Source organism: Apteryx rowi, unplaced genomic scaffold, assembly GCF_003343035.1.
Source record: "Apteryx rowi isolate R43461 unplaced genomic scaffold, aptRow1 scaffold_9, whole genome shotgun sequence".
Taxonomy (NCBI): domain Eukaryota; kingdom Metazoa; phylum Chordata; class Aves; order Apterygiformes; family Apterygidae; genus Apteryx; species Apteryx rowi.
In genome coordinates this window covers 3,806,454-3,818,975 of record NW_020451204.1, presented here as the reverse complement: position 1 = coordinate 3,818,975, position 12,522 = coordinate 3,806,454, and the positions used below count along the sequence as shown (strand labels likewise).

The window sequence follows — 12,522 nt, the reverse complement described above, 5'->3', positions numbered from 1 at the left end:
GTAAGCAGCTGTCTGCCTCTTCTCAAAGAACAGGTACAGAACGAGGAGAGGTTGTAGGGGAGTAATAAGGATCAATGAAAGTACAGAACAGCTCCTGTAATCAGTGAAAATAATTAGACTTAAAATTCTGCAGCCTGAAAAAGTTTGAGGGAATATAAAAGAGAGGTGCAGTTATGAATTGTGTGGAGATGAATAGGGAATGATTCTTCACTGCTTGCTTTCGCATATGAGCTGGGAAGCAGACAGTGAAATTACTGAGAAGGGGTTTTAAAAACAAACCTTACATGTTGTTTCCCCCCCACCACGCACACACAACTTTGTTAAATATTGGAACTCATTGCTGCAGGATGTTGTGGAGGCCAAAGACATGAATGACTTAAAAGAAACAATGAATAGCTTGTAGGGAAATTGCGACCATTTCTGAGAATTACTTTGGAAAGATACTTCATTCAWGTCAATCCTTTCATCCCTGACACCTTGTCTGCAGGAAAGATCATGGAGTAGTTTCCAGTTCATAGGTGAAGGAAGCTAAAGTTCAGAATGGCAAGTAGATTACTTAAATCCCTATCTTAGATTAGGGCTGCCAAGAAGAACCTGGCCAACRTTTTTTTCTAAGGCTGCCTGAAAGCAAACCTTTAAATCTGGATCTAGGTACATACATGTATATATTCATTTCAATACTGATCTCCTTCATTGCTGGATACTCCTCAAGACAGCTGTTGGGAGCTAATCCCACTGGAAGGGAAGCTTTTAGTACTGATGATGATTTCGATATAGCCTGAATTCTAGGCTCTTTCTCTTATTTTCCCAGATTGATACCTAGGTGTCAACTGCAGGAAAATAGCACCGTTGAAATTTTCTCAGAAGAATAGGCTGGAGGAAGTCTCAGGCTCGTCTAATTCACCTTCCTGTGATATGGCAGCATCAGCTATTTCAAGGTCATTTCTGACAGCTGTTTAACCCATCCTTAAAGACCTTCATTTCTGGAGACTGCGTGTCTTTCTCACGATACCTATACAAGAGCCCATGTTCCTTTTCTATTAGATTTCCCTTACATCTAATGCATATCCTTCTGGCTGAGGTTTAAAACCCATTGCTTTTTGCCAAGTCTAGCAGTGCATTAACTCTCATTTTCCCAGCATTCTGAAGAGGCAAAAGTATTAAATTTGGTCCATGTATGTTACTCACAGTACAGGAGCTACACCACTTTTRCAAGTATGCTAAGAAATGTATATTATAAAATAGTTGAAATTTTTAATGGAGTATAATATGCACTAAATCAGACATGGCAAGTACAAGATATCTACTGCAATCCAGCATGCCACTTTATTACAGAATTAATTTTTTTAAAAACAGAAAAGGGAGTTACATTGCTTTGAAACACTAATCACTTATAAAGCAGATGGTTGTGAAGTCACCTTTGGTTGATCTGGCTTGTTAGGCTGAAGATATTGTTCAGAATAGTTGTTTTGGGCATGCAGGACCAAAAAGGGATTATTTTTGTGTAATAAACTGGTTTAGTGTTCAGGCCTTCAGGGTTTCTTCAGAAAGCTGTACAGGTGGGGGACAAGGTAATCTTTGTAATGGCCATCTATGAAACCTTTCCCACTGTTRTGCACAAACCAGCACTGCACGTCTGTCCCAAACACGCGGTCTGTCCTGTAGTCCTTCTGCAAACCCCTGTGAGGGAGAAACCACCCCAAATGAGGGTCGTGGCATGACAAATAGAGAAAAATGCATCAATAATCCTACTCATCTGTGGCACTGCTCTGCAAACGTGGTATGTGTGTCATCACCGGCACACAGTGGAAACAACCACAAAATGCAGTGAACTGTACAGTTCTGTGATGCAAGTGCCCTTTCGTGGGGGTCCCAGGAACTCCGGGGACAGACGTATTGAGTGGGGCTCACACAGCCTGTCTAAGGTCAGATGATGTAGAAAAAGCTACAAGGCAGAACCAGTCATGCCCTTCTGAGCATGGGTGAGTCACAAATATGAAAGAACCCAACTTGCCTTATAGTCCCATGTGGAGTACGCTTTGCCAACAGCTAAAAACAGATCATTTGTTAACAGAGGGAATATTTTCCTGAGATCCTTGAGAGTTAGTAAGCCTAGAGTCATTGAAGTCATTAAAAAAAGCACTAATCAATCAGGTTCAGAAAGAGAGCAATAAAGCAAATTATTCTTGCCTGCGTTGTCCTCTGATCACGAATCCTACCTGGTAACAGTGAACTTGTTTCCTTTCACTTCCATGGTGGCCTGTGGTTTCTCCGGAGCTTGCCCAGGTCTTTGGTTGTGGATATACACGTCTGGTTCAGACACAAACTGACCTGATSAAAGAGAGGTTTAAAGCTCTTTGCATTTCGTAACCTTTGTGGCTCTAATGTAAGCTGCTGCCTGGCACGTTTGCAAAATGAAACTAGCTGCTGCAGGCAAACCGCTCCTGCCTGGATCGCAGGGCACTACGTCTCCAATGCTGTTGGATCGCCCACGTGGGGAGGGTAAAAGGCTCTGCTTTGAGTCAGCTACAAAGGATATTTGGGAAAACAACCTCCCTGTAGCTTGCGGGATTCACACATCTTAGGAGGAGAGCTGTGTGGGTTACCGTGTTGTCAAGGCTAGTCAGGCCTTTTCTGAAAGCACCTTCCCAAGCTGGAACTAAGAAATGATCTCCTGGTTTATGCACGTTTTCTCTTGGATGTCAGAAGTTTGGAAAACTAGGGTTGTTTTACCTTTTCTTGAGGTATCAACCTTGCTGGTGTGGCTTACTCACTGGTGGTCCCTCCATCTCATGTAAGCAGAGGGAAGCAAATAAGCTTCAAGCCACACTGGGGCTAATGTTTCCAAAGGCAGACTGGGGCAAGGGCTGAAGACAGAGCTGATCAGCTTGGGCGCAGCCATGTTCTACAATGTCCGTGGGGCTTCTAAGACATTTTCCCATTCAGGACACAGAGATCAGCTAATTCACTCAAAGATCTATCAAAACCCTTTCTGGTGTCCCCCTCTACCCATCACCCCATGCCCAGCCCTTACCTATCAGCCCATGTGCTGCCGGGGAGAACTGGTTTTCAGGGGGAATGTAGATTCCCAGGAAGTCAACATTAACAGGATGGTTCTTCCACACACGGTGCAACAAAACCATGAAGGACATTTCCTCACCCACAGTGATAGTAACGTTGCTTTCTTTCTTCACAGATATGAGGAGCCTAGCAGAGACACAGAACAAAAGTAAGGACTCAGTTCAGTTGCCCGCAYGTAAGCATATCGTGCCCCTTGAGGGTGGCCCCTCTGGGACACCCAGAACATGCACATGGGACTGGCAGATGTGAGAGAAGACCCACCAGAAACTCATGGCTTTGGGAGTGGTACCTAGTGGCCTGGCAGGACAGTGTTAACAGGACACAGCATGCCCACATTCAGGCAAACAAATCCTGCCCTACAGGTCTAATATCCTCTTAAAATTAATRGAGATATTGGAAGGGATTCCTTTGTCTAAACAGGTGTCTAGTGCTGCAGGGTATCCAGCTTGGCTGCTAGTTGTTAATCTGCAGGTGAAGGTCTTCTGGACGTTGTGAGTCACGTCTCCTAGCTGCTTGTGGACRTCAGGAACCCTTAGGGTATCTCAAAGAGCATTAGGTGCTTGTGTTCAGGCAACTGATCCTGGCCTTAGTTAATACAGTCAGCAGCAGGGAGAGGAATTCAGCTCTTCTTACTTATGTTTGATCAACTGAATCCCTCTCTTGGCTCTATTGCCTAATCCCCAGTAACAATAACGAAAGCTTAGACATCTAGCTGATATGCGCGTACTGACATGTAGGCATGCTGTGACCTGGATCCCACCCATACCTGGACAAGCCCAACGCTTTGTTCCAGACAGTCTCCATACGTCAAACAATGAATGCTCCTCAACTTACTGTTTCCGAATGATGTGTCCTGTGTCAGACCAGGTCAGCGTGATGCTGTAAGATCCATCTTTCAGTGTTATAGTTTCTGTGCTGATCTCCACTTTCAAGCCTTTGTTTTTGAAATAAAACCCAATTTTGCCAAAGTAGGTACTAAGTTTCTTATTCTCAGTCTTCTTGGCTCCAATAAGCTGCCCATTGACCACRACTCCTGTGAAGAGCAGAGAAGCAGATGTGGGCTAAACCATACTGCCTGGCAGTATGCTTCTGATCCGTTTCAATGCAAAATAAAACCAATTATCATCAAGCACCATCAGCAGGGGTTTAATGTTGAGCACGATCTYGCAGATCTGTTGTGTTCTTTCAAATTTCTTAAGAAGGTAGCTGCTAGGTTTGRAAGACAGTGTGAGCTCTTACAGCATCACATCCAAAATATCTCTTCTAAATACCCCACTGTAACACTGCCTGCATCAGTGCCAGACAGCAGTCTAAAGACCTGACAGAAATCRCTTGATTCTCAGCCATTTCTGCCATTATGAAAAAAAGCAGCCCCTGCCATRTTTTAGCAGGCAGACCTCAATTACTGGAAATGCAAGCACATGAAGACAAGAAGATTCACCCTGAACTGCTTTAAACCTTTGTTATTTGGAGAATGCAAGCAGCAAACTGGATCCCAGGAATGAGGTTCTACGCTCTGCTCACTGAGCTGGAATTACCCCCAGAAACTTGATGCTTCTGATTTATGTGGATCAGGAGTGACCTTAATGGCATGCAATTCATTTGTGTTCAATAAAACTGATGTAATGAGAGCAAGCAACAGGGCAGAAATCATAGAATAATTTAGGTTGGATCTCTGAAGGTCCCTAGTCCAATCCCCTGCTCAGAGCAGGTCTAGCTAGAGCAGGTTGCTCAGGGCCTTGTTCAGTTTAGKGTTGAGTATCTCCAAGGTTGGAGATTTCCTCACCTATCTTGGCTGCCTTCCCAGTGTTTGTCCAGCCTCACAGCAAAAAAGTTTTTCCTAATATCTAACCTCTAACCAGAATTTTACCTGTTGCAACTTGTGTCTGTTGCCTCTTTTCTTTTTGCTGTCATCTCCTAGAAGAGCCTGGCTTCACCTTCTCATTACCTTCTAATTACGTAGTTGTAGATAACAACAAGCCCTACCCTGAGTCTTCTTTTCTTAAGACTAATCAAACACAGCTCTCTCAGCCTCTCACCGTCCTGTGCTCCAGCCCTATCATCATCTTGGTGGCCACCATTGGATTTGGTCCAGTTTGTCACCACTTGCTTGTACTGGTAAACCCCAAATCAACATGGTACTCCAGATGTGAAAGGAAATAATCACTTCCCTCAGCTTGCTGGCCACACTCCTGTTAGCATGTAGTACTCCTTGTAGGCATTTCCCCTGCTCTCAACACCTTTCARACCCTGGAGGAAGAAAAGTGCTACAAGGTAAACCATTCTTTTTATTCCCTTACCAGTACCAGGATCGGAAACCAAGTTTAGGATCTTTCCAGGCTCTGAGTTGATATTAAAGCAGATGTTCCTCTGGCTCTTGGGCAGATGTATGATGAAATGTGGGTCATTGTCGACTGAAATATGAAAATAAAGAAATAGGCACGAGAAGCAGGCCAATACCTGTGCAAGATGTAAGAGACAAAAAGACTGAGCCACTTTCCTCAGGGGATTTTGAGGCACTTTTCCACACTCCTCAGAATAGGAAAAGGACCCTTTGGGCCCCTGTAAGAGCTAAGGAAGGTCTCAGATGCTCCTCACAAAAACCCCTCAGACACTTTCTCCCCTAAGAAAAAGACCCRACATTATTGGCTAGAGGGGCATCACTGAGTGCACTGAACCTCTGGGTTAACTGGTCGGCTGCACATTAAGAGGATGTCACAAGCTCATCCAGGAGTCCCAGAGGTTTTGCTTTATTTACTCAAGATGGAAGACAGACTCCTGGTGAGGCCAAGGACCCATCTGGACAAAGACAGCCAGAGACCATCTCTAAGGCCCAGATCCAGGAAAGGACTTGGGTGAGACACATCCCTCTTCTCAGTGTTGCCTACTGGCCTACCTTGGCCAGTTTCCATTCATTTACTGGTGTTCCTCATCTTTTGGAAGTTTTACCTCTTTCTATGCACTAGACAAAAGCCCAGACCCTTGACTAGACATTTCTTCACAGGAAGCAGTAGTGTAGGTACCATTCAAAGGTGGAGGAACTTTTGTCCTTTCTTGAATTTAGCCTTCWTTTTTTTTTCTTGATTCTCACCAACTGATTCATCTTCCACTTGATGCCAGGGCCTATTCTGACCAACATTTCYGGGAATGCAAAGAATTTCCAGCACAAAATACATGTATAAGATGGGCAGGTAACTGTCTAGCTCCCTTTCTTTTCCAAGCAGCAACTTTAACTGTCTCAAAGACTTAGATTAACCCTTGATCTACACTGAGACGTTTGATARCTCTCTGGTAGCTATGTAAATACACACATTCAAACACAGACACATGAATATCCCTGAGTTATCGTAGTTATACAGCTTTTATAGGCAATGGGTCTCCCGGCTGGTTTGTGTAAGTTAGGCATTAAACCGTGGCAAAGACCCAAGTGTTAACAAGATCCATCAGTCATCAGTGCATTCAGAGATTTTTATCTACCACAGAGCATTCGTGCTGTCGTCTGCAATGGCAGTAACTTTACATTAGCTTTGCTACTGCAGACAAGCTGAAAGTGAACTCAGTGACCAGCCTCAGCCTCAGAGAAGCACACAGGAGAAGATGGGATCTCTGGGAGCCTATTAGGGCCTAAACTAGTCTCATGTTTGTAACCTAGAGTATATTTTTTCTACAGCTTCACCTATTCAAATTGAAAATCACTCAGTATTTTATACAGAAAAGCTTCATACTTGGGTAATGGATGGATTTGCATGAATTTGATTGTGGTGGCTTTCCCTTTGGGATGCACATAATTGTGTCCTGCACAGACCGTCAGCAGGGGTTGTATCTAGGACCTTTCACACTGATGTCCTCTGCAACTGCTGTGGCGTAGCTTCCTCAGCCAGCCCCAGCAACTGATTTATTCTCTTGTGAACTAGTCCCTAAATGAAGATGCAGCTTGTACACAAACCAGAAAATTCAACATGAAAAAGCAGGACAGCTGGCACCTCCACCAGTGCATGAACAGACTCAGTGCAAAGCACTGCAAGAACATTAAGACAAATTGTCTTCTGTAGTAGGCAGTGCAAGAAGTGTTTGCTTTTTGTTAGGTAAATAATGCACTAGCTGAGGCAGGACCTATTGCTAAATTGCCATGTCTGATCTTACTTTACTCCAGTTGTCCCTGCTACACTTTAAGTGCTGGTTTAAACTGCTCATAGGTGCTTACCGTCCTGCCACAGAAGCTGAAATCTCAAAGTGCCCAATAACTCTGGCTATCTATCTCCTTTATTTATTTATTTATTTATTAGGTGACGAGTGTTGCTGTATGGCATTTTTTTGCAGCCATCACCCAATACATCTGAAAAGAATAACTTGTTCCAGCACAAAACATAGAGACATTCAAAATCCTTGGCTGTTTTGCAGTATGTACTGACTGTTCTGGACACGGAGCTGTCGACAATAGCAGGGTATTGATGAGAATAAAGAAACGAGGCTTTGCATTCTCCCTTCTCCACTATGATAGCTGTGAAACAAATGTCTTTGCTTCCCTTCATTTCTTTTCACCTTGACCGAGCTGAGGGTGTGCTATATCTGCATGCAGTTACCACTGCTCAGACCCCACCCTGAACTGAGTTTTAGTCCCAGTTCTCAAATTATTCCTTTCCCAGCAGAGTAAACACATTTCAATTGACCGTGAGGGGGAAAAGTGTGTTTTTGAGCATGGTCAGTRCATCATCATGTAGAGAGAAGGCAACAACTTCTCTGACCAATGAGATAAAGATAAAACATCTTTTCTTATTATTCTATAGATGATGTCTATGAAACCTTCGGTGCTATGGTATGCAACAGGAAAAGAGAGTGCGCAACATCTTTTACCTCTGTTTATGCTCACAGCAGACACAGGGGGACTCATTTGTTCAGGCATGAAACTCACTGGTACGGCTGTGATATTGGCCCAGGTGGGGATACCTTTATTATTATTAGGAGCATTTGGAGTTAATCCTAAAGTACCTGTTAAAYGACAGTCATAATTAGCCCTACATCAGCCTGTACAGACATTTTTAATAGYGTCATTTTTAAAGTAATGCAGTAACTAAGAGTTTGATGCCATTATACCAAAGTAAAGCAGGAAGAGCACTGTTTACTACAACAGACAGATGTGTATAAAGGAGTCAGGAAGACACAGAAGCTCTGTCTATGAGGGAGAGAGTGCAGTTCTGATGAGACCTGTGCAAGGATAGGCAGAAAAGTCTTCTTTAGATTACCTAYTCCATGCCTTATATGTACAAACATTTTGGTACAGCCTACAATATTTTCCACAGACCTAAGCACAGATTTACTTAGAYATTTTTACAAACTCTGTCCTCTGCTAAGGTTCAAGAGTCATGTCCCACTACCACTGAAATCCACAGGAGTCTTGACCCCAATTTCAATGAGATAAGTTTTGACTATTCTGTCATACCAAAAGACACAAGGGAGCAGTGCTAATATCACTTAAGYCAACTGCACCTTCTAGATCAAGATAACCCTGATCTGAATTAATCAGTTGGTGCCACGTATAAGGAATTCCCACTGTAATACATGCCATGCCAGTGCAGAACTGGTAGTCATGAGCTGTAATACACAGTATAAATAACAGCTATCTCATTCATCTTTGGGTCTCTACTGCAGGCTTTACAATTGAAAAGAAAAATAAATGAACCAAACAATAACAACTGACAGACATAAAAATCTCATTTCATTGAGCCAGYACCAGGACATTTTTTATAGTTATCCAGGAGTCTGAGAGCTGGGAATGSAGGACATGTGCTTGGAGTTTCAGCGAAATTATAATCATTTCCAGTGCTAAATGCCAGGCAGATGATTTTTTCTATCCCAGCAATGTAGGCTGCCTCTTTCTTTCACAGTCAATTGTAAACTCAGTGTCATATCTCCTGTTTATTAAAAGTGGTCACCAGACTCAGTTGTCTAAGGACTTGATATTTCATTTCCGATGCTTCCAGTACATCGCACTTGCACTATTTTCCCAACAGCAGCAGTCATGCTTTTTCAAATCACAGACTGGTGAGGGCGCAAAATAGCTGCTGTTAAGTTTTATTGGAAGCAAACTATTTATGAATGTGCAGGGATAACTTTGGACCTACTAGACACCCATGGAAGTCCATKGCTATTGCTTTGAGACTGACTCTATCATATAATGCCAGAAAAAGCCAACCCTGCCTTGTTTGGCTAGACAGAAGATTGCTCTAACAAGGATCTTGGAACGTGCAGTGAAGTAAAGGATTTAAAAGAGCAATCCAGACATTTAATTAACAAGCGACCCTATATTGTTAGGATAAYTACATTCCATGTAGGCTTGTGGCTGAATGATAACTATCTTGGAAAGCTTCCAAGGCCAAAAAGCAGTGATAAGACATGACTTGGTCAATTCCACAGCTCGATTCAAGTGCAGGGAATTAAATGTATCTGTCCCAGTTATAAGAATTCAATCTGTGACATTGTAAGCTTATCGAAAAGCTCATCATTGCAGTCTTGGCACATTCAGTCCTCACCAAAGCCAATGGCTCCAACGAGCACTTGTGTAACAGAATGTTCTCAAASTGGCTGAAGATTGTTCAGCTCTCCCTGAAAATACAGCCTATGGTATAAGCACAAACACCCTGAGTGGACAATGAACACAATGTTCTTCCATCACAAGAAGAAYAAAATGAAAATGAGAGCTAGATTAAGTGGACAAACCAAGACACTGACCTGGGCAGCAGCCCCTTCTGGGGTCTTTGGGCTGGTCTGCCAGCATTATCTCATCCTTTTCCGAGTTCTCTATCAGCATGGCTGTGAAGGGGGTGACRATATGATGGTCAAGAGACATCTGTAGGATGGATTTTGTGATGTTCCTCTTCAAAGCCGCAGTAGGGGCCATGTTTCTRGGTGGAAAATAAAATAGAAGACATGGTTAGCTGCTCCTCAGACCATCTGCTGAGGAGAGCCGTGACACTGGTTATGCCTCCACAGACCAGTCACAGAGACAAGCTGGAAGGATCAAGGTGTAGCGAGAAGGAAAGGCTGAGGGCCTGCATGAATGACTCTCCATGGCTTCTGCAGGCTTTGGTCTGGACTCAGAGAGCCCAGTCCCAACTCCTGATCTCAGTAGGAGACATTTTACTGCTTCAGGAAGGATTCATCAGACTTCCTAAACACAGTGGGCTTTATCCTGAACCCCTCCTTAGCTTTTACTCGGGCTCTGAGAGGCAAACGTCCCATTCGTTTCATTCACTCAGCCCCACAGCCACGTTTGTCTGACCCTTATTCCCCTAATCAACTAAACCCAAACTCTGTTCCCTGGTATCTGCTAATGCTAAGAATAGGAAAAGCATAAAGAGCTGAAGATATCACTCACCTTTATTTATATTTGTGTACCTTACCCATTCAAAACCCTCTGAGAGGCCTTATCTCCGTGTAGTCTCAGGGAGGACCAGATTGCTATCAGGCTTCACTTGCCTCCCACCAYAGGCCACGTTTCTCCTCACCTCTCTGCTAGCATCTGGTTGACAGTCAGATAAGCCCACAGTTTCTTAGTGAATTCAGGATCTGCATATTTGTCTTTCTTCATGAAGCCATCCATTTCTTCGACATCTCGCAGGGTTTCCATAACAAGCTCTGCGTTTGCCTTTGTAGTAAATGAGAGAGAAAGATAATGGAGGGTGAGTCAGGAGAATGGGGCAGCTCCGCATTCCCTTCCTGGCCAACACTTTGCATGGATGGCATTAAGGACCCTCTCTGGCTCTGCCCATGGTCACTTCTAGATCAGAAAGCCCCAGCACTGCTGGCCCGACAGGCATGGGGAGGGGAGCTGTGACAAGGGGGGCTTGTTAAGTACAATTTCAGCGACAGTGATAGATAAAGCAGACAGCAGCAGTAACTAAAGAGGGTGCTACCACATGCCAGAAGAAGCAGCAGCAACTTTTCCGGTACTCTTAACAGAACTCTGATATCCTTCCTTCAGGCTTTTCATGTCCAATCCCTACTGTGCAACGGAGGCCAAATTCTGCTTTCTCTTCCAGGCCCTTGGACATCATGTGTTTTGGCAAGGAAGAATATTGAATGTGTTTGATTTTTGCAGCAAATAATGAACAGCAAATCCTAAGCCCTATAAGAGTCCAGAAAATTGGGGTCTTCCTCAGAAACAAGGATTTGGTACTTCCCCCCTGCCCCATCCCACTCCACTTGGAGGAGCAGCCCTGAGACACAGGGAAAGTCTCATTGCACATGCCACAAGGCAAAGTTTACAAGGACAGTGCTAGGACTTGCCCCACACCAGGTGGAACCTCCCCCACAGTAGGAGGTTCAGCCATGAGAGGAGCTATGTTAGAGGATCTCCCCTGCACCTCCACAAAACATGAAGGAGGACTCCATAGTTTTAGAGCAAAACTCTGACTTGCAGTTAAATTTTGTGCGGTACAATTCTTACTAGAAGGCAGTTCCTCTGCAGGCTGCAGGACACAGGCAGTGACTATCCATAGCTGTACTTGAAGCTATTGTGAAACTTTGGTTGGACAAACCCTCTACAATGTTCCCCACGCTCTCACTCAGGGCTAAGACAGACAAAATACTCTGATGGCAATAACTGCCAGTAAAGCAGCTGTGCCATGAATGAATGTCTTCTTCACGTATACTAGAGAGAGCTTCACTCACTGCTGTAGCTGTGACTATGCTTTCCAAGTGCTGCAGGTTTTCCGTGTCGACCTTCCCAGCCACCACTATCTCCGAGCCACCAAAGTAGTTGTGGAAGCTGCTCTGGGTGACATCTGACACTGACTCCTGGGGGTAGTTGAACTCAATCTTCTTCAAGAGTGGGGTGGAGACTTGGTTGTAGAATTTCTGAGATGGGAGGAGATAGAGAAGTGAGTCTCTTGTACCTTGAAGCAACCCTCCCATGTGTGCCATTATTTCTAAAAGAAGAGTAGATGACAAAACTGGGAACCTTAATGAGCAAGAGGGACTTTTTTTGTCCCAGAGGATGCAGAAGACTTTACATTTAGGCCTTAGCATGCCTTTACATGGGTACAGCAAGAAGAACTGGCCCAGGGCCTATGGAAGTCAAAGGATTGCCGTAAGCCCATGGGCCATTATGAAGAAAGTGTGTTCTTCCTAGACCTAAAGGGTTTGAACACAGATATATATATATGGACGTAAATCTGTATGCAGGTTGGTCAGCTTTTGGCTRTTGTGTGAGACACACATAACTGCTTTCCACCTAATTCTTGCCAGAAACTAGGCCTGTGTCTCACTTGTGTTCACTTCTGCGCCACAAACTCTGTCCCCTTTCCTGACCCCATTGTACCTGGCTGATTTGAATGGGGATCTGCTGACAGCTTAGTTTAGTTTATGGCACCAGGGAACAGAAAGGGAAAAAACGGTACCCACACAGTGCTACGGTTGAAGGCTGTGTCATATCAAGGGTCT

The 12,522-nt window shown here is 44.1% G+C and overlaps 1 protein-coding gene across 1 annotated transcript in view; it reads right to left on the bottom strand.

Moving 5' to 3' along the window:
• Positions 1-1,262: 1,262 nt before the first annotated feature.
• The window catches only part of ITIH2 (inter-alpha-trypsin inhibitor heavy chain 2), a 28,502-nt gene continuing 17,242 nt past the window's right edge, over positions 1,263-12,522 (bottom strand). Inside the window, exons 13-21 of the mRNA XM_026091218.1 lie at positions 11,752-11,937; positions 10,587-10,726; positions 9,811-9,983; positions 7,936-8,070; positions 5,382-5,495; positions 3,916-4,114; positions 3,035-3,207; positions 2,220-2,331; positions 1,263-1,680 (exon numbers count right to left, since the gene is read on the bottom strand). Coding sequence (XP_025947003.1) covers positions 1,533-1,680; positions 2,220-2,331; positions 3,035-3,207; positions 3,916-4,114; positions 5,382-5,495; positions 7,936-8,070; positions 9,811-9,983; positions 10,587-10,726; positions 11,752-11,937 — 1,380 coding nt within the window. The 3' untranslated portion in view covers positions 1,263-1,532. The remainder of the gene's footprint in view (positions 1,681-2,219; positions 2,332-3,034; positions 3,208-3,915; positions 4,115-5,381; positions 5,496-7,935; positions 8,071-9,810; positions 9,984-10,586; positions 10,727-11,751; positions 11,938-12,522) is intronic.